The following is a 27,279-nucleotide window of genomic DNA, read 5'->3' as shown; positions in this document are numbered from 1 at the left end:
GGACAAAGTATTACAAGCAGCCAGAGAGAAAAAAAAGGTTACCTACAAAGGAAAACCCATCAGGCTATCATCAGACTTCTCAACAGAAACCCTACAGGCCAGAAGAGAATGGCATGATACACTTAATGCAATGAAACAGAAGGGCCTCGAACCAAGACTACTGTATCCAGCACGAATATCATTTAAATATGAAGGAGGGATTAAACAATTCCCAGACAAGCAAAAGTTGAGGGAATTTGCCTCCCACAAACCACCTCTACAGGGCATCCTACAGGGACTGCTCTAGATGGGAGCACTCCTAAAAAGAGCACACAACAAAACACCCAACATATGAAGAAGGGAGGAGGAGGAATAAGAAGGGAGAGAAATAAAGAATCATCAGATTGTGTTTATAATAGCTCAACAAGCGAGTTAAGTTAGACAGTAAGACAGTAAAGAAGCTAACCCTAAACCTTTGGTAACCACAAACTTAAAGCCTGCAATGGCAATAAATTCATACCTTTCAATAATCACCCTAAATGTAAATGGACTGAATGCACCAATCAAAAGACACAGAGTAATAGAATGGATAAAAAAGCAAGATCCATCCATATGCTGCTTACAAGAGACTCACCTCAAACCCAAAGACGCGCACAGACTTAAAGTCAAGGGATGGAAAAAGATATTTCAAGCAAACAACAGAGAGAAGAAAGCAGGTGTTGCAATTCTGGTATCAGACAAAACAGACTTCAAAATAAAGAAAGTAACAAAAGACAAAGAAGGACATTACATAATGATAAAGGGCTCAGTCCATCAAGAGGATATAACCATTATAAATATATATGCACCCAATACAGGAGCACCAACATACCTGAAACAAATATTAACAGAACTAAAGGAGGAAATAGAATGCAATGCATTCATTCTAGGAGACTTCAACACACCATTCACTCCAAAGGACAGATCCACCAGACAGAAAATAAGTAAGGACACAGAGGCACTGAACAACACACTAGAACAGATGGACCTAATAGACATCTACAGAACTCTACATCCAAAAGCAACAGGATACACGTTCTTCTCAAGTGCACATGGAACATTCTCCAGAATAGACCACATACTAGGACACAAAAAGAGCCTCAGTAAATTCCAAAAGATTGAAATCCTACCAACCAACTTTTCAGACCACAAAGGCATTAAACTAGAAATAAACTGTTCAAAGAAAGCAAAAAGGCTCACAAACACATGGAGGCTAAACAACATGCTCCTAAATAATCAATGGATCAATGACCAAATCAAAATGGAGATCCAGCAATATATGGAAACAAATGACAACAACAACACTAAGCCCCAACTTCTGTGGGACGCAGCAAAAGCAGTCTTAAGAGGAAAGTATATAGCACTCCAAGCATATTTAAAAAAGGAAGAGCAATCCCAAATGAACGGTCTAATGTCACAACTATCAAAATTGGAAAAAGAAGAACAAATGAGGCCTAAGGTCAGCAGAAGGAGGGACATAATAAAGATCAGAGAAGAAATAAATAAAATTGAGAAGAATAAAACAATAGCAAAAATCAATGAAACCAAGAGCTGGTTCTTCGAGAAAATAAACAAAATAGATAAGCCTCTAGCCAGACTTATTAAGAGGAAAAGAGAGTCAACACAAATCAACAGTATCAGAAATGAGAAAGGAAAAATCACAACAGATCCCGCAGAAATACAAAGAATTATTAGAGACTACTATGAAAACCTATATGCTAACAAGCTGGGAAACCTAGGAGAAATGGACAACTTCCTAGAAAAATACAACCTTCCAAGACTGACCCAAAAAGAAACAGAAAATCTAAACAGACCAATTACCAGCAACGAAATTGAAGCGGTAATCAAAAAACTACCAAAGAACAAAACCCCCGGGCCAGATGGATTTACCTCGGAATTTTATCAGACATACAGGGAAGACATAATACCCATTCTCCTTAAAGTTTTCCAAGAAATAGAAGAGGAGGGGATACTCCCAAACTCATTCTATGAAGCTAACATCACCCTAATACCAAAACCAGGCAAAGACACCACCAAAAAAGAAAACTATAGACCAATATCCCTGATGAACGTAGATGCAAAAATACTCAACAAAATTTTAGCAAACCGAATTCAAAAATACATCAAAACCATCGTACATCATGACCAAGTGGGATTCATCCCAGGGATGCAAGGATGGCACAACATTCGAAAGTCCATCAATATCATCCACCACATCAACAAAAAGAAAGACAAAAACCACATGATCATCTCCATAGATGCTGAAAAAGCATTTGACAAAGTTCAACATCCATTCATGATAAAAACTCTCAGCAAAATGGGAATAGAGGGCAAGTACCTCAACATAATAAAGGCCATCTATGAAAAACCCACAGCCAACATTATATTGAATAGCGAGAAGCTGAAAGCATTTCCGCTGAGATCGGGAACTAGACAGGGATGCCCACTCTCCCCACTGTTATTTAACATTGTACTAGAGGTTCTAGCCACGGCAATCAGACAAAACAAAAAAATACAAGGAATCCAGATTGGCAAAGAAGAAGTCAAACTGTCACTATTTGCAGATGACATGATACTGTACATAAAAAACCCTAAAGACTCCACCCCAGAACTACTAGAACTGATATCGGAATACAGCAAAGTTGCAGGATACAAACTCAACACACAGAAATCTGTGGCTTTCCTATATACCAACAATGAACCAACAGAAAGAGAAATCAGGAAAACAACTCCATTCACAATTGCATCAAAAAAAATAAAATACCTAGGAATAAACCTAACCAAAGAAGTGAAAGACTTATATTCTGAAAACTACAAGTCACTCTTAAAAGAAATTAAAGGGGACACTAACAGATGGAAACGCATCCCATGCTCATGGCTAGGAAGAATTAATATCGTCAAAATGGCCATCCTGCCCAAAGCAATATACAGATTTGATGCAATCCCTATGAAACTACCAGCAACATTCTTCAATGAACTGGATCAAATAATTCAAAAATTCATATGGAACCACCAAAGACCCCGAATAGCCAAAGCAATCCTGAGAAAGAAGAATAAAGTAGGGGGGATCTCACTCCCCAACTTCAAGCTCTATTATAAAGCCATAGTAATCAAGACAATTTGGTACTGGCACAAGAACAGAGCCACAGACCAATGGAACAGACTAGAGAATCCAGACATTAACTCAGACATATATGGTCAATTAATATTTGATAAAGGAGCCATGGACATACAATGGCGAAATGACAGTCTCTTCAACAGATGGTGCTGGCAAAACTGGACAGCTACATGTAGGAGAATGAAACTGGACCATCGTCTAACCCCATATACAAAAGTAAACTCAAAATGGATCAAAGACCTGAATGTAAGTCATGAAACCATTAAACTCTTGGAAGAAAACATAGGCACAAACCTCTTAGACATAAACATGAGTGACCTCTTCTTGAACATATCTCCCCGGGCAAGGAAAACAACAGCAAAAATGAACAAGTGGGACTATATTAAGCTGAAAAGCTTCTGTACAGCAAAAGACACCATCAATAGAACAAAAAGAAACCCTACAGTATGGGAGAATATCTTTGAAAATGACACATCCGATAAAGGCTTGACGTCCAGAATATATAAAGAGCTCACACGCCTCAACAAACAAAAAACAAATAACCCAATTAAAAAATGGGCAAAGGAACTGAACAGACGGTTCTCCAAAAAAGAAATACAGATGGCCAACAGACACATGAAAAGATGCTCCACATCGCTAATTATCAGAGAAATGCAAATTAAAACTACAATGAGGTATCACCTCACACCAGTAAGGATGGCTGCCATCCAAAAGACAAACAACAACAAATGTTGGCGAGGCTGTGGAGAAAGGGGAACCCTCCTACACTGCTGGTGGGAATGTAAACTTGTTCAACCATTGTGGAAAGCAGTATGGAGGTACATCAAAATGCTCAAAACAGACTTACCATTTGACCCAGGAATTGCACTCCTAGGAATTTACCCTAAGAATGCAGCAATCAAGTATGAGAAAGATCAGTGCACCCCTATGTTTATCGCAGCACTATTTACAATAGCCAAGAATTGGAAGCAACCTAAATGTCCATCGATAGATGAATGGATAAAGAAGATGTGGTACATATACACAATGGAATACTACTCAGCCATAAGAAAAGGGCAAATCCAACCATTTGCAGCAACATGGATGGAGCTGGAGGGTATTTTGCTCAGTGAAACAAGCCAAGCAGAGAAAGAGAAATACCAAATGATTTCACTCATCTGTGGAATATAAGAACAAAGGAAAAACTGAAGGAACAAAACAGCAGCAGAATCACAGAACTCAAGAATGGACTAACAGGTACCAAAGGGAAAGGGACTGGGGAGGATGGGTGGGTAGGGAGGGATAAGGGGGGGAGAAGTAGGGGGGTATTAAGATTAGCATCCATAGCGGGGTGGGAGAAAGGGGAGGGCTGTACAACACAGAGAAGACAAGTAGTGATTCTACAACAGGTTGCTACGCTGATGGACAGTGACTGTAAAGGAGTATATAGGGGGGACCTGGTATAGGGGAGAGCCTAGTAAACAAAGTATTCGTCATGTAAGTGTAGATTAATGATTAAAAAAAAAAAAATGCAGTTCCTATGTGGTGACCTCTAATGAGTTCTACACAATGATATAAAGGACATATAAAAGTGTAGGCAAAGGGTCTGTTTGTGTTTATACAGAGGATCAAAGCCTAATTTGGCTACCCCGAAAATGAACTAAGAAACGATATGAAAGAGAACTTCCAACATCAGCACTCTCGGGAAGACTCATGCCAGAAGATGATCATCAAAAAACCCCAACAAAGATCCACGCACTGCTACAGCTGTAGATGCACTCATCCCACCAGCTCCTGGACTTGCCATGGGAATGAAGGAGATATCTAAGCTGGCCTGTGCATACAGTAAAACAACAAATGTGACTGGATCTATACTGTTGGAACTCAACCAAGAATTAGGAGAAGTGCAAATTGTAGCGCTCCAAAATCTTACAACTACAGACTATTTACTGTTAAAAGAACATATGGGATGTGAACATTCCCCAGGAATGGGTTGTTTTAATTTGTCTGATTTCTCTCAGACTACTCAAATTCAGTTAGATAATAACCATCATATCATTGATAAGTTTTCACAAATGCCTAGGGTGCCTAACTGGTTTTCTTGGTTTCACTGGAGATGGCTGGTAATTACAGGTATGCTTTGGTTATGTAACTATACTCCTATTATGTCAATGTGTGTGCGCAATTTAAGTAGTAGCTTAAAATCTATACATGCTGAAGTTACTCTACAAGAAGATATGTCAAAGAAATAATCAATCTTCCCAGGTTTTCTGCCGCCTGCTACTTCTATAGCTTTTCTTCTTCCTTCCTAATTACAACCCTTAAATAGAATTCGTGCCTCATATCAAATTTACCAAGTATCATAATTCTTCCAAGTGGTAAAGATACCTCAAGACAAATGCTGGGCATAGAAGCTACAGGGCATAAATATGCAAAGAAATAAAAAGCTAACCATTTCAAACAATAAGGCTTCTCTCTCACTTACCAACTTTACATTTCCCTGTATGGCCCTGGAAGATGACTGGTTAGCCAGAGACGGGTAAGATTCCTCAAGGGAGGAACAACCTAAGACAGGCACAGTGGCAGGGGGGTCATCAGGTGAGAAATTGGGGATCAACAGAAGTGAGGCTTAGAACCTCACCCCCCCTGTTCTGAGAGAAATCTTCTGCATATGTGGATGTTTTATTGCCCTTGTCTAGCTTGGATTAACACATAGTCTACAGGCACACACCTGATCATCTACATTTGCTCTCTTACAACACTAAACTATGTTTTCTACCTTTATGTTGTATCTACCTACCACTTCAGCATCTTATTAAAAATAATAAAGAGAGAAATGTGGTATCCACATATAAATCAAGTATAAAAATCAAATGTGTATTCATATTTGAACTGACTGTTTATAGTTCATAATGCATGAGCAAAACCAAAAGTTTCTGTGATGACTGCCCTTGTACTGTTCACCATGTAACTTATTCACTATGTAAGAATTTGTTCTACATGTAAGAACTTGTTCGTTATGCTTCAGAAGATTGGAGACTGACGAAAATTAGGCTTGGGGTGGATTAATGATTGTGCATTGAGCATTGACTCCCCTATACAGAATTTTATTGTTGTTAACAACCATTTGATCAATAAATATGAGAGATGCCCTAACAACAACAACCAAGAAAAAGTACACACTTCCAATTGTAAAATAAATAAGCAACCGGGATGTAATGTATAGCATAAGGAATATAGTCAAAATATTGTAACAACTTGGTATGGTGATAGCTGGTACTTAGAATTATCATGTATATAAATGTTGAATCACTGTGTTGTACACCTGAAACTAATGTAATGTAATACTGTGTGTCAACTACCCTTCAATAAAAAATAATTATCTTAAAAAAAAAAAAAAAAAAAAAAAAAAGAAAAGGAATAGTGGACTTCCCAGAGCAGAACAAACAGCAGGGCTCCCAGCCTCACCACTGACTCCCTCTCAACTTTGTCCTGGAAGAGTCTGGGTCTTCACTCTCCTTTCTTCCATCTACTGACATTTTTGGTCTTCTGGCGACCAGTGCACTAAATAGTATAGCATGGTTCTTTTTTTAAAAATTGAGATACAACCCACATAACATAAAATGCATCATTATAAAGCATACAATTCCAGTGTTTTTTTAGTATATCCACAAGGTTGTACAGTAACCACCACTATCCAATTCCAGGACATTTTCATCACCCCTAAAAAGAAATCCCATGTCCATTAGCTGTTACTCCCCTTTTTCCCCTCCTGCTAGGACCTGGCAACTATTAATTTACTTTCTGTCTGTATGGATTTGCCTGTTCTGGACATTTCATATAAAGGAAACATACACACCCATATATCAATGGAACAGATTAGAAAGCCCAGATATAAACCCACACATATATGGTCAATTAATATACCGTAAAGGAGCCATGAATATACAATGGAGAAGATACAGCCTCTTCAATAACTGGTGTTGGGAGAACTGGAAAGCTACATGTAACAGAATGAAATTGGATCATTAACTCCATAAATAAAAGTAAACTCAAAATTGGATTAAAAACCTAAATATATAACATGAAACCATAATAAAACTCTTAGAAGAAAACAGCCAAAAATCTCTTGAGCATTTATATTCCTGGAGGCCGTTGGTGCCATGTATTGTGACTAAATGGAAATGTTGTCATAATGTGGAAGAGATAAGCTTTTCTTAATTTTTTTTATTAAAGTATCATTGATGAACAATCTTATGCTGGTTTCAAATACACAATGCCATGGTTCAACATTTACCCATATTATCAAGTCATCACCCTGTGGATTTTTTCCTGGTCACATCTCCTCAGGCAAGGGAAACAAAAAATGAACAAGTGGGATTACATCAAACTAAAAAGCTTCTGTAGGCAAAGGTCACCATCAGCAGAACAAAAAAGCAACCTACAATATGGGAGAATATATTCATAAACTATCTATCCAATAAGGGGTTAACAGCCACAATATATCAACTCATATGAATCAATACCAAAAAAACCCAAATAACCTGATTAAACAATGGGCGGAGGACCTGAACAGACATTTCTCCAAAGAAGAAATAAGGATGGCCAACTGGCACATGAAAATTTGCTCCACATCAACATCCATCAGGGAAATACAAATCAAAACCACACTGCGATATCACATCCCACCACTAACCAATGGCCATGATCCAAAAGACAAGAAATACCAAGTGTTGGCATATTGGCAAGGATGTAGATAAATGAGAACCCTATTATACTGTTGCTGGGAATGTAAATTGGTACGGCCACTATGGAAAGTGGTATGGAGGTTTCTCAAAAAACTAAAAATAGAAATATCATTTGACCCAGTGATTCCACTTCTAAGAATTTATCCAAAGAAAACAAAATCCCTGATTCAAAAAGATATAAGCACTCCTACGTTTATCACTACATTACTTACAATAGCTAAGATAATGAAAGCAACCAAAGTGTCCATCAGTAGATGAGTGGATAAAGACAGGGTGGTACATATATACAATGGAATATTATTCAGTCATAGAAAAGAAGCAGCACTACCATTTGCAACGAACATGGCTCTATGATCAGTGAAATAAGCCAGCCGGAGAAAGACAAATACCATATGATTTCACTTATCTGTGGAGTATAAAAACGAAGTAAAACAGAAGGAACAAAATAGTAGAGTAAATTCATAGACACTGAGAAGGGACTAGTGGTTACCAAGGGGGAGGGTGAAGGGGATAAAGCAGCACAATAATTCACAATCACAATATAAGTTAGTCACGGGGACAGTAGTACAGAATGGAGAATACACTCAATGATTCTCTGACATCTTACTGTGTTGATAGACAATAACCACACAAAAGGGGGTGAGGATTTAATAATATGGGCAACTGTTGAACTAGTGTGTTGTATATCTGAAACCAAGGTAAAATTGTATATCAATGATACTTTAATTAAAAAAAGGGAAGTGGTAGATATACACAATGAAATATTCATTCATAAAAAAAGAAGAAGAAACACTATCATTTGCAACAATATGGATAGAAATAGAGGGTATTATGCTCAGTGAAATAAGCCAGGTGTAAAAACACAATATCAACTTTTATACTCCACTTACTTGTGGAGTATAAAAACAAAGCAAAACAGAAGGAACAAAATAGCAGTGGACACAGACACCAAAAAGGGACTAGTAGTTACCAAGGGGAAGTGGATGGGGTGGATGGGTGGAAGGGAGGGGATTAAGGGGCACAATAATTTGCAATCACAATATAGGCTGGTCACAGGGACGACAGTATAGCATGGAGAATACAGTTAATGATTCTGTAACATCTTACTACATATAATAGTGACTGCACTGGAGGGGAGGGGGTGATGGCTTGATAATATGGGTAAATGTTGAACCACGGCATTGTGGATTTGAAACCAACATAAGATTGTTCATCAAGGATACTTTAATAAAAAAATTGAGAAAAGCTTATCTCTTCCACATTATGACAACATTTCCATTTAGTCACAATATATGGCACCAGTGGCCTCCAGGAATATAAATGCTTTGATAACAATTTTCAGTAACTCCAGGGAGAGAAAAATCTTTTTGACTTTGGATATAATCTTATACAACTATTTACAGGTTTATCAGAGGTCAATAAGACAATGACAGTGTGGGAGTAAAAACCACAAAATGACTCTTACGCTACCAGAGTCTCTCTGAAAACTGTCTACATTAAGTATATCAAGATCCAATAAACAGATCTATATCAGGATCCAATAAACAGACTTTCACATTTCTGAAACAGAGTGACTGAACTGTATTAACTATCTGAAGCGACTGAGCAGAACCAAGAGTGGAAACCAGGATTAACTCCTTGCTGTAACAACTCTTACTAAATGATACATCACTGGTAACTAACAAAACAGCACTGAGTTGAATAAAAACAAGGAAGGACAACTAAGAACTTGGCTTTCATAGAAGCTTGACACAGCATGTGTTTCCTTCTTTTCCCAGGAAGTACCGGACATAAGCACAAATTATTTTAGGATCTTTGAGAAATCATATGGTCCAACTCTGAATTTAAGCAGAACTGCATACAGTCAAGGAGTAAGAACAAACACAGAGCTCTGAATCTACCAATTACAGTGAATAGAGGCCATCATTAATTTCAACAAATTTCTGAATGAGGAAAAACAAGTGGAGAACTGGTGACTGATGAAGCAGGGCAATGCAAATTGTAGCTCATATACCTACTGGAAGGCTGCAACCGAGCTAGAAACCAATCGGCCCTGTAAGACCACAGAGAGCCTCCAGGACTACCAAGATCAACTCCCTGCCCTAAAGCAGAAAACCTGCGAATACAAAGTGCTACCTACATGTGCACAGAAATCCTAGTGAACTTTCTGTTATCTCATTCTTAATATAAATGGGCTGCAATTTACTATATACATGGTAAACACCTCAATTAAAAAGATATATACAGACAAGAAAATGTTACCCATATAATATTCCAGATGATTAAATTCGAACTGCAGAAACAAATAACTGTCATTCATATCCCAGACTCAGAAGCTATTATAACCACAAAAAAAGAACACTATAAAAAATGTAACAATAACAGGAAACAGCAGTAAAGAGTGGTTTTATGGAATGATGGCTGTGCAGAAGCCAAGAAAGCAATTGGCCAGACTGGAAGAAGAGAGAGGACAGAGGAAGGAAGCACAAAGGATCTAGGACAAAATGTTTATACAGACTTGATAAAACACTTGAAAAGCTGGATGAAGACAGAGGTACAATGAAGACGCACAATTCAAGAAAAAAAGGCCATTGTAAAACTCGAGAAAAAGAAGTCTGTGTAAGAAAATAACCATCATGTGTATTGTACTGGCTCTACATATTTACGGTCACAGTATGCATACTGTTTTGTTGGCCTATAGTTGACAGAACAAGAAATAAACGTGTATTATCTCAATTTATAAGGATAATCAAAATAGGAACATAAACTTTATGATATAACTATACTGGAGAATAGGAGGGTACAAGTAGGAATGGCAGGATATATGAACTAAGTTGCTTATCTCATAGCAGAAAGTTAATAGACGATGTCTATAATTGGTAAATCAATAAATAATGCATGAGCATATTAGAGATATAGAAGTAATCAAAATAACAAAAATGAGAAACAGTCAAAATGATTCCCTCTGGCAAGAGAGGGACCAGGGACAGCTGCTGTTTACTAAAAATTCTTTAATATTTTAACCGTGTGCTATATTCCTTTAATAAACTTTAAAAATGTATTTTAAAGAAAGGAGTGAATACTCAGAATCCCCTAATGTGATCAGAGCTACCACCAGACACTTGCCTCCACCTTGATGGCGCACCTTCCAATGGCCCGCACAGCTTGATGAACAAAGTCAGCATCTACGTGGGTGGCATACTCCTTCAGTTCTGCTAGAACCTGGTAAAAATCCAGGAAGTGGATGATTACGAAGGACTTTCAAACAGCAATTTCATAGCCTAATTTTTTCTAAAAGCCAGATCTTAAGATCTAAGTCACTATAAATTTGAGTTTGCTTTAGGTCCCACCTGAGCAATGTTGCCTTGGGATGCCATATGAATCATTATGTCCAACTTCTCTAGTTTAACATAGATAGGGTCATTGTACTTCACAAAGAAGACTTTGATTTCCTGCTTCAAGATTCAGGCCTGCTGTATGAAGAAACCCAACAAGACAAGACAGGTGACACATATATTGCTATATCCTTCTGAATCTATATATATCTAAGCTGTGCCTCTCTGCTCCCTATCCATTCCCTCCAGGGAAAAAAAAACCCACAAACTTCCTCTACACCCCTCTGTCTATTTGGAAGACTTTTTTACTCCTTTTAATGGTCGGGACATATACTGCCGAAAAGAATTGCTGGAAGAATGACACTCTGCCTCCAGACTATGGCCTGCAGCATATTAAGCAGGCAGTAGCTAGAATACCATTAAGAGGCCCTCAGAAAACAAACCCAATTGAGAGCCACACCAAGCATTTATTACAGGAACACTCTGAAATCAATGCCCTGCTGACTCTGGGCAAGTTGCTCTGCCACACATTTTCATTTCTATACATTAAACAGAGCTTAACACTTGCCTCTTTATATACTGATGTTATTAGGTTTAATTCAAAATTACACACACTATTATTATTACCAATTCATCTTTTCCCAATGTTTTCTGGACAATTAGGTTGATATTCCTCAGGGCGACATACCGCAGCATATTGTAGTAGTCAGAGTCCTTAGGTAACAACTCTAGAAATTTCATTAGGACTTTTACTGCTGAAAGCACCACCACTGAGTTGCCATGAGATAGTCGGGGAGTTAGCCGCTCACAGATGCTGAGGGCAGAAAAGGAAAATTAACATCTTGAATTATAATTTCTTTGCTTAATCCAGTCTATACTGTGTCAGAGGTACATGGCCCAAGTATTAAGAAATTAGAGAATCAATTACATAAGTCAAAGCTCCATGCACAGGTAAAACTGGGATCTAATACTGCAAAGCCAGCCAACTACAGGCAGAGCAGGGGCATCAGAAGACTTTAGGAAATCAAATTTAGAATAGTCAAATTGGAAGGAAACTGGCTAGTAACTGAACTCTTGAAGCTCACACCATTTACCTTCCTTTTCAGAGTTCTGTGTCCCCTTATTATGTAAGGGCTCCCCGCCTTACAGCCCATTTCTCCTCAACCTACAGGAAGTCAAATTAAGCATTCTGAGTATTATTTTATAGTGAGAGATACCAACCAAGTGTGGCTGAAGGTTTCATTGTAAGATGCAGGAAGAAGTAGGTTGACAGAGAAAACTACCCAACCGCTTGCCTTCAAGATAATAGAATCTTTGAGAGAGTTTTTGTTTTTTTAACAGAAGTACTGCAATGTTCTCTCAACCTTTTCTCCTGCTCTAGTTCCTGCCACCTACACTTGAATGTCTCATGAAATCTTGAATATTTAATTATCTTTGAGGGTTCTTCAGAAACTGACCTAACTTTGATAGCTCTTGGGTAACATGAGCAGCTAGCTGACTATATTCAGTTAAGGATACAAGATGAATAAGCTGTGTTTCTTTCCCTTCCTCCTAGATCTCCTTGGCTAACTCCTTGAACCTCCTTCAGGTCTTTATACAAATGCCACCTTCTCAGGGAGGCCTTCCCTGACTTCCCTTCTATATAAAATACAATTCCTCACCCCCAAATGGCCAGAATTGCTTACTAGATCTTTTCCTACTTTATCTTCCTTGTTAGCACTTATCATCATCTGACACATTATATATTATTTTATATATACATACTATATACACTTCTGCCCCATCCCTCAGAATACGTGTTCCAGGAGGGTTATGATTTTTTACTATCCACTACTCTATCCTCAGGGCCTAGAAGAGCATGGGCTCAACAGATATTTCCTGATAAGTGTGAGATGCCAATGAACAACAGAAATAAAATTCATTGTAAAGTTCTTTCCAGAAGATACTTGTGTTTTCAATGATGGAAAGGATCTATGAGGGTAAACTTTAGTGAAGTCCAGAGGGAACAATTTCCCAGACAAGTGAAGAACACTTATGTTATAGTAGCTTGAGCTTCAGCCAGGCAAGGAAGGTTCTTACCTACCACAATTAAAATATGTCAGCTTTAGTACAGAGCCAATATTTCTTCAGAAGTACTTTGCATTGTACAATGCCTACATATACAATATGCTAATAAAAATTAGTGAAGATTCCAACTGTAAACTAAACTGTATGGACGTGTATATGAAATTTAGGAGTTTATTTCTGACACTGAGACAAAATTTTAAACACTAAGGTGGCAAAGGGCTGAGAACAATCCAGGTATGCCTTCCAAAATAGTCTCTAAATTCAGAGTGGTATGATTTATCTATCTAATGGAATAAAGTAAACATAGAACTTTTTTGTGTGTGGTGCAAACACCCTTTCCCTAGTACTGAATGACAGGTATAGCTCAGATCAATAAATTGTATCAAGCCACTTACTATGTACCTAACAGAATGAAAGTTTGTCACTACAATGAGACACTCAGAAACTGCTGTTTGCCAAATAGCCAGGAACCGCTGTGTGGAGATGTGAGACCACAATGAGGCAGGTTTTGGTGGAAGGTAACTGCACCGCTCACATAAGAAATGGAAAACACCAACTCAGAAGAACAGCTATATTTTCATGGTTTACTCTACTACCTAAAATGATCCTAAATTGAGTGAGAAAATACCATGAGACAGCAGTATCTATCCCATAAGCCACTAATCTTCCTCAACATAACAGACCCTTATTCTCAAACAGACACTGGAACTTGTTCAATCAGACAGGACTCCCAGATACCATGGAGGCAAAGAGACTGACCTCTGAGCCTCCCGGTCATCTTTAGGGTTGTAATTAGACAGGCAGTCCAGGATGAAAACCTGGCCCCATTCGGTGCACTCATTCAGGGCTGTCAGCAGCTTATTAATGTTCTGTGGGTTCAGATCAAGTAAGGTGCTATTTGGGTGAGATTCGCTGATGTCAGGTAATGCTGCTACAGTATTAGCCACCACCTGGGAAAGAAGTAGATAAGACTTTGATTTACCAAAAACAGTACAACTACAGATAAATACTTAACCTTCAATGCATCACTTCATACATAAACTCATCACCATTCCTGAACATTTTACATAGGCATCAGAAAACAGATAAACTGTTTTCAAAACATAATGAGATGACATATGTATAAGTGCATCTACAAAGCCTCATGCAAATTTAAGGTGATAATAACAGCATAATTCATCAAGGGTTAAGTTGCAGCTTTTTACATTAACACCTCTGAAAATGGGATGCATTTTGTAATCAAAAGCATGTCAGTTTAACAGGAAGTATTTTTCTTTCCAGCTACCGCAGAAAATAACAATGCACCTTATAATCATTGGCATCTTAGAATCAATGAATTATAGCTCAACTGCATCCTTCTTTCAGGAAGTATGATAAATGAAAAATTGCTACCAAATTTAAGAAAGTGCACTTGTGTCCTGACTTACAGATCCACAAATCCACATTAGCTGCAAAATAAACAAACAAAATGAAATAAGCACTTGTTATCAAAATTATAGATTATTTTCAATATAACAAATCTACAACCAATGAATGTTTAACTTAAAAATGCAAAAACACCTAAACATAAAACAACAGAAAAACTACACTATGGTCCTAAACAAGTCCATTTAAAACCACATTTGCAGTGAGGCTCCCAGTTGTTACTGTTACTGAAAATACTAGATAAGGCTGAATATAAATATTCTTAAATATAAGTGAGACATGATGGGAGACAGCAGCTTTAGTAAATACGTGTATTAAAAACATTCTACAAAATGTCAGCTCATTGTTAGTTCTTGCTAAAGTCCCTTGTAAAGGCTTGAGAAACTAATAGTGGTGTGATTATCCTTTTGCTGGAGAGAGAAGAAACATATTGGCCACAATTTAGCTACTGATTTTAACACCCATATAATCTCGGTAGTCTACAGATTACTCCAGCATAAGATTTTACCTAGAAGATAAATGTGTAGAGAATATAATTTTTAAATCAAATACATTTATGACAATATCCATTATTATATAAAGGATAATGCCACAAATGGTATCATCTTTAGCTATAATTTGATGATCAGAACAAAAATTTCAAGGCGAAAAGTCAAAGGCTCATGTGGCAAATATGGCTATGGATATAATATTTTTGTTCTTAAGACAAATTGGGAAGAAATAACTAGTCCACCTACCACATGGCAGCATATAGGAAGTTGTTTTTTGACTTAACTTTTATTTGCTGACTCCCCCATCAAGATGGCATTTAGTGAAAACTAAAAGGCATAAAGAGTGAAAGAATAATCCCCTCCATCATCTCAGTGCTTTACACGCAGGGAAAAGGTTATTTCCCATGCATGACACACTTGATAGATCCAATTACAGTATAAAGGATCAAAATGTCATAGAGGAAGACCAAATACTGTTTTCATCTTTTGCTGCCACCATATGCCCAGTGTTGGTAACCAGCTGTCCAAAATAAAGCATCCTACCACATTTACCACTGCAGTCAGCCAAATCCTTTAATGTTTTTTTTTTTAGTTAAATATAAAGCCTTTTAATAGAAACACAGAAGAAAAAGTGAGAATTGGGGGAATTAAAAAAGGCAGTGGTGAGGAAAAAGAACAGAAGGATGCTGAACAGAATGAAGCATTAGAATCCCTCTGCTATTATCACAAGCAATTGGAAATTAAACCAAGTATCTCATGCAGCTAATGAAGTATATGTTCTGGTGGTAAAACAGGCAATTTCTGCTTATTATCATATTAAAACAAGAAAGGGAATAGAGAAATGTAAGTCTAATTAAAAGACCCAGAGAAATTAGATTACAAGATTATGTTTAGAAAAGCCTGCACTGAGAAAAAGAAATCACTGCCAAATGGTCACTGAGCCAACAACAATCAACCAGAAGAGATGTATCCCCCAATTACAAAACTCTACCTTTTCCCTTTCACCTCCACATCTTCACATTCAGGCTGTTATATTTTCAGAAATGTACTGAAGCAGGCTCATTAGAGACCGCTTAGAGTTCTGGTCAGTGAGCCATGTTTCTCTCACTCTTTACTTGAAACTCAATATAAGCCAGTTACACTGAATCTCAAGAAGACAAAGAAAAAGACTGACTTCAAGACAGCAACTGGGTGGCTAGCTAGGGTATATGGGATGACTCCAACTGTCAATGTTTATACCGTTTCTTTGGAATTTTGTACTATATACATAGTACCTATACTGCAGATTTTTTAAAATTTAAAATAAACTTTAAAAGTAAGATTGAAACTTAAGATTTACTGCCTCTTCTCAGAAAATAAATCAGTATCACAAAGAACAAATCCAACCCTTGCAGTAACTGCCTTGATACCACATGTTAAACATTCTCTTTTACTTGAACCATCACTCTGAATTTGAACTAAAACTAACACACATCAGTATTTTTCCCCCTAGAAGATTGCCATTTTTTAGGAAATACTAAAAGAACATGAAGATAACAATGAAAAACTAGACTTCCCAAGAAAAAAGGGTTTCTAAAGCAAGTTTTGCTTTAAAAGTGGATTTTCAAATAGGGTTTCTTAAGGAGTTTCCTCAGTACACTGGGTGATTTATAAAAAGATGGCATCTAAGCTACAAAGGAACACATTCATAGAGTAGAAAAAAATTTTTCTATTTTCTATTTCATCTTGCCAGAATTATTTTCTGGCAATTAACAAAATTACGTTCTGTTCTTTGTGAGACTGCAACTAAACCTTACTCCTCCCCACCACAGTGGACCTAATGTAATATGTATATTTTAGAGGTACAGATATTAAACACATATACATACAAAAACTATGTATATAGATATATATAAAATCACACTCATACTAGATAAAGTCTTTCTCTGCCTTAACTAGACCTCTCTTCAATTTGGTACTATGATTCCTTGGAGCCTGCTGAATGTCCTTTAAGGTAAGCATTTGCATTCTGACCTACTACTTTATAGTATACTTCATAGAATGAGTTGTAGAAAAAGACAGACAATAGCCAAAGTTCATTGAACACTTACTATGCACCCATTAATGCTCACGGCAACTCTGAGGTAGCTGCTATCAAAATCCACTTATTACAGATAAGGAAAACAGGCTTTAAAAATTAATAAATAGGGTTAGAGAAATTCAGTGACTTGCTTAGTCAATATAGCCAGAAACGGACAATGCTTGAATATGATCTCTGGGCCTATGTCTGATTTCACTGTCTAACTAGTACTCTAGAGGCCACGTCCAGCATTTATAGAAGTTCCAAGAGCTGTGACCTTCAACTGAGGGAAAGGGAAAGAAAAATCAGAGCTGGGGGAGGATAATATTAGGAAAACACTATTCCAGGCAAAGGTGACACGCAGATTTATATGAGGAGGAAAATGTATTCTTCTAGTTTAAATATTTCAGAGATAATCATATCCTGGCAGTACTTAAAAGAAGCAAGATTAATTATCCAGTTATAAAATCTGATTTATAAGCCACCACTACCTTACATGCAGAACATAAATTCGACCCCCCTTTTTTTCTTAAAGGAGCAAGCTGAAGCAGTGGGTATGGTTAGAATAAAAATGATCCTGTAAAAAAGAACTCCAGAAAAAGTCCAGATATGTAATGGGAGAGGAGTATCAGAGACAGAAGCTCCTTTATGAGAAATCTCACACACTTGCGTGTTCCTTTGAATGGTTTTCATCCTGCACTCCTTCCACTTATTTTCACAGCTTCAGTACCCAAGAAAGATAGCACTTTCCAATACAGCGCCTTCCTCCTATACCAGTTGGGTGGTTGGGATCTGATTCCAGACACGTGGACCTATGAGAAGCCGCTGACGTGTAGCCTCAGCCTAGACCCTCGCAGTTATCCACAGCCTTCCTCAGTCCCTTGCATCCAAGGAGATGCCTCTGAAAAGGAATCCTGGCCTCCACTCAGTTCTTTCCCAGCTCCCAAGGGAGACGCAGGGGAACCTGTCGCTCCAGACTTTGAGATCAGCAGCTGGGCTAGTCCCATTTAAGTTGCTGACGAGCGCCAGATGTTGTGTGCCATTGACGGCTTCCTTCTAGAAGGACAGTGAAAGAAAAGGCAGGTTGGATGCCGATACTCACCTCCAAATCTATCCCAAACGAGCCCCCAAAGATGATGCCGGAGGTTCTTGTTTGTGGAGTTGAAGAATGAACTTAGCAAACACCCAAGGGCAGGAGAGCCAGGGAGAGGCTTTTATTGAGATACAGTGAGAGGACAGAGCTCCTGGCTCAGGTGGGGACAAGAGAGCATAGGTAGCGGTGCGTGGTCTAGGGGTTTTATAGGCAGTTAAGGATTTGGGTGAATGTGAAAAAAAAGGCTTAGGGGTGTGGACTTGTTAAATGGTCCCTGAATATTAAGAATTAAGTTAACACAAGCAACTTCCTGCTCTGGTTTCTGAGATACCAGTGTCTTGGTGTAGGAGCATATCAGACAAGGCTGCCTGCCCAGCCCCCAAGGTGGGCTGAGGTATTGTTTGCTAAAGAGTAAGTTAAGAATTTCCAACTTCTTAACTCCCTGGGTATTAAAGTGCAATCTTATCTTTAAGGTGGACTCCTCCCTGCCTTGCTTTTTCCGGGAGCCCCTCACCCTACTCTGAGTACACCCACGGTTCCTGTCTCATTACCCCCTCTACAGATGGAGACCCTAGCTGCTGCTAGGGAAAGGGGGTGACAACTGCTCTGGCTGCTTCATACTGAGAGGGGGCGCAGTAAGGGGTACAGTTAGGGCTCCCATCACTGGTCAGTTGAGAGGGCCTCGGAAGATGGGCACTTTTATTCTGGTTCCATTTCTATTACTATTTGCAGTTTTATGGCTTCTAGGCAAAATAGAACAAATCGTGTTATGACGTTAAGTTGCAATATCTGGAGTTGGATTTTCCATTCTGGAAGAACAAACTTGACAATGAGATTAAAGAATGCATGGCTAAATATAGTAAGATTCCAATTGAAATGATAGGAAAAAATAAACATTTGGAGGATCATAGCTAGATATTTTGGGGAAACTAGAATTCTGGATCTCGTCTATGTCCCAATGACTAGTATTAGGATTTAGTATAGATAAGGCAGCATTATTGAAACAATACTTTTCTCTAAAATCACCTTCATTTTTATTAGAAGTAACCAGATAAAGAAAATAATTAACACTTGGCTTGGTTATTTACATATGTGCAGCAAGAAGAGCAATTGATTACATAGGCTCTTTTAAATGTGCTTTGCTGGAACTTATTGGACTTTTATAGGCCTCTCGAGGCCAGAAAGCCAAGACAAACTTGCCATCAGGTTTTGCCAGCAGTACCTATAGATTTGGGTGAATTCCCCTCTTCTCGAGGTCCCCAAGACATTTTGAGGTTTCCACACCTGCCAGGAAGTGACCTCCTTTACTCACCTGGTAAGGCTGCTGGGAACCCTGTAAGCAACGTACCAGGCCAATTCTTCCAAGGGGCTTCATTGGCTCTATAAAGTCAATCTCAAGTTTCTTAAAGCTGTTTATATCTGAGTTTATGCACGTTGAGTCTCTCAGTCAAAGCCTTGGTAATATAATCAGTGTTTTTATGATTGGTCCTGTTACAAGGAAAGCAGATTCTTACTGAGCTTCTGCAAATGAACATACTGCCATAAAACAAAAATACTCACTGAAAGTTTTTAAATTCCGGAGGGGTCAGGTAGAAAGATAAATGTTTCAATTCTGCTTATAAAGGTATTGTCATTTACTGAACTGTTGTAAGCAGTTAAGCCCCCAGCTTGAATGAAGATTAACCGTCTGAGGAACAGCAAGAACCTTTTCCATTCTAATCATCTTTATAATTGGCGGCAATTAAGCCAAGGCTTCTATCCCACTAAGTTGCTTCAAATCCTTCTGGGAAGGCGGCCGAATATAAAGTAACCACAACTGCGCGGCGCACAGAGGAAGGCTTCCCTCTCCGTGTTCCCTTGCATTCCTCCGCTCCTAAGTCCATCGCGCGCAGGAACACAGGCCGCAGCAGCAGGCCCGAGCGGGGGCTCCAGGAGCCACACTCGGGCGCCGCGCGCCCAAACACCCCGTCAAAAAGACCTCTGCCGGGAGAGATTCAGAGGCGGGGCTTTCCGCAGCGGTTGCGAGGCAAAACCAGCCCAAGCGAGGAAAGAACGCCTCGCCAGGCGAGCCCGCACCCCGCAAACGTGCCTTAACGGCCAGCGGGGGCTGAAACGGAAGCCCGCATGGTGCCATAGAGTTCCCTAGTTCCGGTTTCGGGACCGCGTACAGGGCTAGAGCGCCTCTCTTCCTCTGTCGCCGCAGGGCCGCTCCAGTTTCCCAGTGCGGCTTCTGTCCTAAAGCGGAGACGTCCCTCCAAACGCGGCGCCGTGAGCCCTTCGCCCTTCGCCTGGGGTCAGCGTGCGAGGACAGGCGCGGCAGGGATACTTTACAGCCAACAGCTGGAGCCGGCCCTCGCGTACCGGGCCCTTACTGGCACCTCTGATCGTCAGAGGGGGCTGGCTTTTGAGCCCTCACTCGGGAGGACCTGATTCGCAGCTCCAGGTCTGCAGTTCCGGAGGACGGGGCTCCCTCACCCGCACCTGGCCCCCCGAGTCACGCCCTGTGCCGTGAGGTGCGGCATTGACAAGTCACCCCTTCCCCACGCACCACTTCCACTCACTTCTGCGTTAATGGTTCTTACCCTCCTGAGACTTCTCCCCTCCGCCTCCAGAAGTATTTCCCCCCAGTTCCCTTAAATACAGGAGTTCCGTGCTTGAGGGTATCCGGCAGAAAAATTACTTTTAAGACTGAGCACCCATTTGATACCCAAAGCAAGTTCATACTTACTGGAGAGTTTGGGGGAAAAGTAAGACCCAGAGGAAATTATGGCTGAGTATGGGGCTCACATCACTGCGTCTGTGGTTGATGACCAGCCGTCCATCTTTGAGGTGGTAGCACAGGACAGTTTAATGACGGCAGTGAGACCTGCTCTTCAGCATGTGGTCAAGGTAAGGTAGCAATGCTCTGGAAGGTTTTAGGGATGGCTGGGTAAAAGCTAATAATTTGAGTTTTGAGTTTGATAGCCTAGGTGTTGAGATTACCAATTAGTATGTAATTCATGTTCTATGATTTAACGAGTATTGAGTCCCTGTTAACTGTAAAGCCTGTACTGAAAACCCAGCACTTCAGGGACGCTAGGGGAGACCCCAAAAGAATTGACTTGTTTAAAACCCAGAGGGTAGGATTTAGAGAGGGAAAAAAAGAATCGTTAATACAAGACATAGTAACTGTGAAATGGAATGAATTTCATTTATTAACTTACCTTACCTTAGGTTCTCGCAGAATCAAATCCTGCCCACTATGGCTTCTTTTGGAGGTGGTTTGATGAAATCTTTACCCTACTAGATCTTCTGCTCCAGCAGCATTATCTGACTAAAACCAGTGCCTCATTTTCTGAAAATTTTTATGGCTTAAAACGGATTGTGATGGGGGATACACGCAAGCTTCAGAGACTGGCCAGTGCTGGTCTCCCGAAGCAGCAGCTTTGGAAGTCAATTATGTTCCTGGTTCTTCTTCCTTATCTGAAAGTGAAGCTGGAGAAGCTGGTTTCTAGCCTGAGAGAAGAAGATGAATATTCTATCCATCCCCCTTCCTCCCGTTGGAAGCAATTTTACAGAGCCTTTCTGGCAGCCTACCCATTTGTTAACATGGCCTGGGAAGGCTGGTTTCTTGTACAACAACTTCGATACATCCTAGGAAAGGCACAACATCACTCACCACTGCTGAGTCTGGCTGAAGTTCGGCTAGGTCGACTTACAGTTCAGGATGTACAAGCTCTGGAGCACAAACCAGCTAAAGCCAGCATGATGCAGCAACCAGCCAGGAGGTAAGGCCTTAGCATTTCCCCAAACTCTAGATCTTACACTAATTTTATGAAATTCACCTCCCCCAGTCCTCTTTAAGTAGTTCATATATCATATGAGTAATTTCATAGAAAAATTATTGTGTCCATTACACAAGGATTGCCATCCTGGCAACCTTCCTCATCATACTAGCTACAGTTTTTCAACACTTGCTTTGTGCCAGCCCTGTGGTAGGTATGTGCTTTACATACATTATCTCAATCCTCATCACAATCCAATGAAATAAATTCATTAATCCCATTTAATAGTTGAGGAAACTAATCCGTAACAGTTAAGCACCTTGCTAAGGCCACAAAGCTAGGTGGCAGAGCTGAGATTCAAGCCAGATCAACATAATTCTCAAGACTGCCCTTAACCACAATGCAGTCTGGTTAGTGTTTGTGTTCTACCTACAAGTTCAGATATATAGTCCTCAATACTCTAAGTCATTTTTTGTTAAATGAATTTCTTTTTCTGGATATACTATCTTTCACCCCAAAAAAAGTTTATATAATCAGTGTTTCACCATTCTCTTTCTTGAAACACAAAACAAAACCCTAAAACATTAAAACAACGCTTAGCTCCTATACTCCTAAAATACTTGTCAGAAAGAGAATATCCTTTAGAATAGATCCTTAAGGAGACGAGACAATGCCAATCTAGCAACTATTCAGTCCTCAAATTCAATCAGTGACAGATGAAAAGTATAAAATGAAGAACTACATTTATATTAGTCACTTGGTGATCATAACTGAGTAAACAGTTTCTCCTTTTGCCCCCTTGTTCTATTCCCCTAACAGTGTTAAAGAGAAGATAAAGTCAGCTCTGAAGAAAGCTGTGGGAGGTATTGCCTTATCCCTGTCTACTGGCCTTTCTGTCGGGGTGTTCTTCCTACAGTTCCTTGAGTGGTGGTACTCATTTGAAAATCAAGAAACCATCAAATCACTGACTGCCCTGCCTACTCCACCACCACCTGTACACCTAGATTACAATTCTGATTCTCCCCTGTTACCCAAAATGAAGACTGTGTGCCCACTGTGTCGCAAAACCCGGGTGAATGATACTGTTCTTGCCACCTCTGGCTATGTATTCTGTTACAGTTGTGTGTTTAATTACGTGAGGAGTCACCAAGCTTGTCCCATCACAGGTTATCCAACAGAAGTACAACATCTAATTAAACTATACTCCCCTGAGAACTGAAAATGATTAGCTTTTCACCTCACAACAAAATTAGTGCATTTAAGGCCACAGGGCTGGTTTGCAGCACCATACTTGGCATTGTTTGATACTTTTCAGCCTCAATTCATAATTTTATGAACTTTAGATGACTATAGGGACTTCTTTAAAAGGATAAATCCATTGATCTTAACCGTTTAGCCTGCTCTCTAGACCCCTACTTAGAACTGACCAAGCTGGTTAGAGTAAGGGAATCAGAATTGGAAGGGGATGTGAGGGTCAGTGTAGAGGGAGTGGATAAAAGAGGAGTTACAGAAATGCAGCAGAGAAAACAGAATCTTCCATAGTTCTGCAACATCTTTCTACACAATAACTACACTAGTTGGGGTGAGCAATTTAAAAAAGACAGTATAGAAGCTTTTCCTTAAAGAACAAGAGGTACAGAAGCTTTCAGGAAAAACCCAAGTTAGTCCTCAAAAAGTGGGTGGTGAAGGGAAAGGAAGCCTTTTCTTTAGGAAAGAAAGTCTATGAATAAGAGGTTTATGTACATGTAGAAGAGGTTTTAACCATTTGCAAACAATGTGAAACATGGGCTCTTTACAGAAATTCTTGAAAACACTTTAGAAAAACAGCACCTTCTATATCCTGTGACTCATCTGTTAAGTAACATCTGCTGTAGTTTATCAATGTTTGAAGATTTCTTTCTGAGCCATACCTATCTTTCTTGGAAAACTCGTTAAAGGAAGAGGGGATGAGTGTATATAAAGAGTACTGTGAAGATTTCAGTGTGCAAGCAAAGCTAATAAGCAATGAATAGATTAAATAAAATACGGATCTAACTTGGACTGTATAAAAAGTTCTTTTAATAAGCTCTTTCTGCTTAATATTAAATTTTCTAGGCCAGCATGAATTATTCTGGCTGCTACTAAAGTTTCTATGAAATGCTTAAGTAAATTTTAAGAATAAATGTTTTTTGCAAAGAGCTGTTCCATTTTAATGACTAGAAATTTAGAGATTACTTGAGGTGTTTAAATATTTTGTTCAGATCACCTTTGACTTTCTGAGGCATTTTTGTATTAACATTTGGGCTTTTTTGCTAATCCACAGTTTGGGCGGAAAACTCTCTACTTCAGCAGGAAGTATCAAGAACACTACAAACACTTAAGTTGCCTGTATAGAAAAGTCATGCCACTGGGTCAACAGGTAAAAAGAAAAAAATGATTACTATAGAAGAGGAAGGATGAAAATAATTTTTAAGTGCCTCTGCTGAGATAGATTTCCAATATCCTAACTCATTTTAGCATTTCAGAGCACATTCTGATAGCAAAAAAGGTGATAAAACTAAATTTTGAAGTGGAATAACCTTAGGGGTTTTTAAATAATAACACTTTTATGTACCATAAGAAGATATCTGCAAAACTTCTTGCAAGGTTTTACCAAAACCAATACCATATTGATTAAATAAACATTTTTAATGTAATAATAAATCAGTAAGGGAACTGAACCAGATTTAGGATAAAAATAACGTAGTCCTCCAGGAAGATGTCAAAGCCAGATTCGTCACCTCAACCTAAGAAGGAAAACATGAAAGTATCAGAAATTTAAGATAATATCAAAGAAACACTTATATCTAATAAAACCAGTATCCAAATAGGCTAAAGCATACCATTGTAGAAAAACCACAACCAGAATCAGCTCAGAGAGAAGATTAAGGAATCACACCCTGGTCAAAGCCAACACTTAAGCAATGGCAATACCAGGTCAGACTATACTTCACTCATCGTCCCATCACTGCATTGCACCTCCCTATATTATCTAAGAACCACCCAACATCCTATTTTCAGAACCAAGAAAACTTAGGTTTGCCTATGAAAAAAAATAAAAGCTGCTTTTTAGATAAATTTCAACATGGGCTTTCAATAAATATTTTATCTTCGATTATGCTTTGCTTTAAGCAAGTCTGCTGTACAAAAATGCAAACGAATAAGTTTTGTTTTGGGGGGACTTGTTTTGAAACAGAAGAGTGAAGAAACATTTATAGTTCAAAAACATGTTTTTTAATGAGCCCAAACACCATGCACGATAAAATCTAGGGGATGTCTGTAAAGTAATTTACAGTCTAGTTCTCAAGCAAAAGCTTTAGAAAAGATTTTCTACTAAATTTCTTTATAAAGCAAACTCCAGTTCATTTAATATACAATTTGATTTACAGTTCTTCCAACAAAGATAAAAAGTATAGTCACAAAAATCTTATACTGGGAATCATCAATCTTAAAGAGTTCAAGACCAGGGAGGCTATGATTTGCCAAGGCCCCATAGCAAAATTAACAGCAAAGCTGAAAAGCGAACTGAGTTCTGATTACCGGATTTACATTTTTCCACTATCAGCTAATTATACAGTTTAATTTCATCTCTCTCCAGGTCGTTGGGCCACATAAAGGAGGCAATGCAAAGCCTGGATAATCCATTTCTGAATGACAAAGCTGACTGACTGCATTTCATTTATTCTAAATGATACCTTCGGGTAGTATATTACTGCTGATAGTGAAAAGTACTGGGGTCACAATGTCACCCTCTCCCGCCTTTCAGCAGGGTATTGTCAGTATCAGTAATTCTGGAGACAGCACATGCTTCCTTCAGCCATCTGTAAACATCAACAGATTGATACCTCATAGTTGAAAACCGACCTATGTTGGTCTGTGTTCACCATTCAGCAACCAAGCTCCATAAACACAGGCAACAAAGTGCCTGCTTTACAGGGGCTATGCTTGAGCCTTGTAACTCATCATCTCTACAGGTGAAGCACACGTTAAAAATGAGAAAAGAGAGGCTGAGGGAACTTAAATAACTTTGTCAAAAATATGAAACTTGTGAGCAGAGTTTTAAGTGTGTTCTAGTCATACATTTTCTAGTTCTCTCCTCAGTACACCTGCTCTATCTGGAGTGTCTTCCCCACCCCTTTCAATCTGGAGAACACCTAATTAAAACCTTACTAAATGGTTAACCTTCTCTGTTAAGTGGTCCCTAACTCTCCCGGTCATCCTCTCCTCTGACTCCCACAGCACTTTTCCCCACCATCAGACGCCAACTATTCGCCTCCACCTCCTCGTATTCCCTACCGGACCCTGAGTTACTAAAGAACAAGGATTGAGTCTTACTGGCCTTTGTATCCATTACACTCAGAACAGGATGAGGCTGAATAAATGAGCTCTTAATTGAGTCAATGCGGGACCCTTTCTACTAAATCCTAAGCCCCTAGGTTATAAGAGCATCAGCACAATTTATAAAGTCAACTTACCTCCAACATTTCACTTAAGTAAGGCCTTCTACCCTCAGCTTCTACCACACGGCGCTCTGTACCGCGCCCTGAGCAGGACGACCAGTGCTCACACACAGGGAAGTCTTGAAAAACTAGTGATGAAGTCCAAAACCCACCAACCTCAGGGAAGACTGAGAGTAGCCGTTCTTGCGGGCAAATACAAATAAGGCCAGAACCAGCGCTCAAACCAAAGATCGACGCCGCAGTCCGCAGACCGCTTCACGAACTCCTGAAACTCCAACCCCCTAGACTCCGCGGAAGCTTGGCCCCGAGCAGGCGAGAGGCAGCCCACTCTCGGGCTCCCGGTCCCCGAACACACTGGCGTCCTGCTTTCCCAGGCCACGGCCCCTCTCCCGAGCAGCCCAGCGGCGAATCTCCGCCGGAGTTGTGGTCGCGACACCAATTCCCGGGGCGGGGCTGATGCAGGAACAGCCAATCGGAGAGCACGGCGTACGTCAGCGATGGAGCCGGCAGGGTGCCGGAAACGTCTGTTTCATCCCTCTTTCGCGTGGTGGGCTCCATCCTCAGTTAGGACAGTGGCTTTCCAGGCTTTGAGAAGTGCTCCTTCGCCCCTTTATTCCACGCACTTGGACCTCGGGACGACTGTTATCCGTAGTGGTTTTGCCTGTGCCTTGTTTCTCAACTGGGGAAGGGTATCTGAGGCAGTT

General features: G+C 39.5%; 3 protein-coding genes, 1 long non-coding RNA gene and 1 other non-coding gene across 11 annotated transcripts in view; 1 reads left to right on the top strand and 4 right to left on the bottom strand.

Annotated features, from left to right (window-relative positions):
• The window catches only part of LOC130683528 (leucine-rich repeat-containing protein 37A3-like), a 148,525-nt gene that overhangs the window by 66,838 nt on the left and 54,408 nt on the right, over positions 1-27,279 (bottom strand).
• Positions 10,985-20,334, bottom strand: LOC130683524 (AP-2 complex subunit beta-like). Of its 7 annotated transcripts, XR_008997287.1 has the most exons (7): positions 19,894-19,908; positions 19,556-19,617; positions 14,025-14,215; positions 13,145-13,277; positions 11,887-12,012; positions 11,214-11,333; positions 10,985-11,085 (listed from the first exon to the last, which is right to left on the bottom strand). XR_008997287.1 is itself a non-coding variant. In XM_057501233.1 (5 exons), exons 1-4 carry the CDS (start codon positions 19,706-19,708, stop codon positions 11,321-11,323), a joined length of 396 nt encoding a protein of 131 aa, XP_057357216.1. In that variant the 5' UTR covers positions 19,709-20,334; the 3' UTR covers positions 10,985-11,085; positions 11,214-11,320. The 7 variants fall into 7 exon arrangements, 4 of the variants coding, with proteins under 4 accessions (XP_057357216.1, XP_057357217.1, XP_057357214.1 ...); XR_008997286.1 differs by lacking the exon at positions 19,556-19,617 and having other exon boundaries at positions 19,894-20,334; XR_008997288.1 differs by lacking the exons at positions 11,887-12,012; positions 19,556-19,617 and having other exon boundaries at positions 11,214-11,336; positions 19,894-20,334.
• Positions 20,514-24,272, top strand: LOC130683516 (peroxisome assembly protein 12). Its single transcript, XM_057501224.1, has 3 exons — positions 20,514-21,222; positions 21,547-22,100; positions 22,917-24,272. Exons 1-3 carry the CDS (start codon positions 21,100-21,102, stop codon positions 23,314-23,316), a joined length of 1,077 nt encoding a protein of 358 aa, XP_057357207.1. The 5' UTR covers positions 20,514-21,099; the 3' UTR covers positions 23,317-24,272.
• On the bottom strand, positions 24,746-27,020 carry LOC130683529 (uncharacterized). Its single transcript, XR_008997289.1, has 2 exons — positions 26,591-27,020; positions 24,746-24,862 (listed from the first exon to the last, which is right to left on the bottom strand). It is a non-coding gene; the product is annotated as an uncharacterized LOC130683529 (long non-coding RNA).
• Positions 24,985-25,081, bottom strand: LOC130683726 (Z30 small nucleolar RNA). Its single transcript, XR_008997602.1, has one exon. It is a non-coding gene; the product is annotated as a Z30 small nucleolar RNA (small nucleolar RNA).

Source organism: Manis pentadactyla, chromosome 4 (genome assembly GCF_030020395.1).
Source record: "Manis pentadactyla isolate mManPen7 chromosome 4, mManPen7.hap1, whole genome shotgun sequence".
Taxonomy (NCBI): Eukaryota; Metazoa; Chordata; class Mammalia; order Pholidota; family Manidae; genus Manis; species Manis pentadactyla.
The sequence above is the reverse complement of the archived record's forward strand: the minus strand, read 5'-3'. Positions and strand labels throughout refer to the sequence as shown.

Coding starts and splice junctions, on each gene's coding strand:
- LOC130683524 (XM_057501231.1), bottom strand. CDS start 19,708: ATGAAGCCCCTTGGAAGAATTGGCCTGGTACGTTGCTTACAGGGTTCC. Junction 14,216..19,645: donor GTTCCCAGCAGCCTTACCAG/GTGAGTAAAGGA, acceptor CTTCTTTCCCAG/GTGGTGGCTAATACTGTAGC. Junction 12,013..14,024: donor GATGACCGGGAGGCTCAGAG/GTCAGTCTCTTT, acceptor TTCTGCCCTCAG/CATCTGTGAGCGGCTAACTC.
- LOC130683516 (XM_057501224.1), top strand. CDS start 21,100: ATGGCTGAGTATGGGGCTCACATCACTGCGTCTGTGGTTGATGACCAG. Junction 21,223..21,546: donor CTCTTCAGCATGTGGTCAAG/GTAAGGTAGCAA, acceptor ACCTTACCTTAG/GTTCTCGCAGAATCAAATCC. Junction 22,101..22,916: donor ATGCAGCAACCAGCCAGGAG/GTAAGGCCTTAG, acceptor TTCCCCTAACAG/TGTTAAAGAGAAGATAAAGT.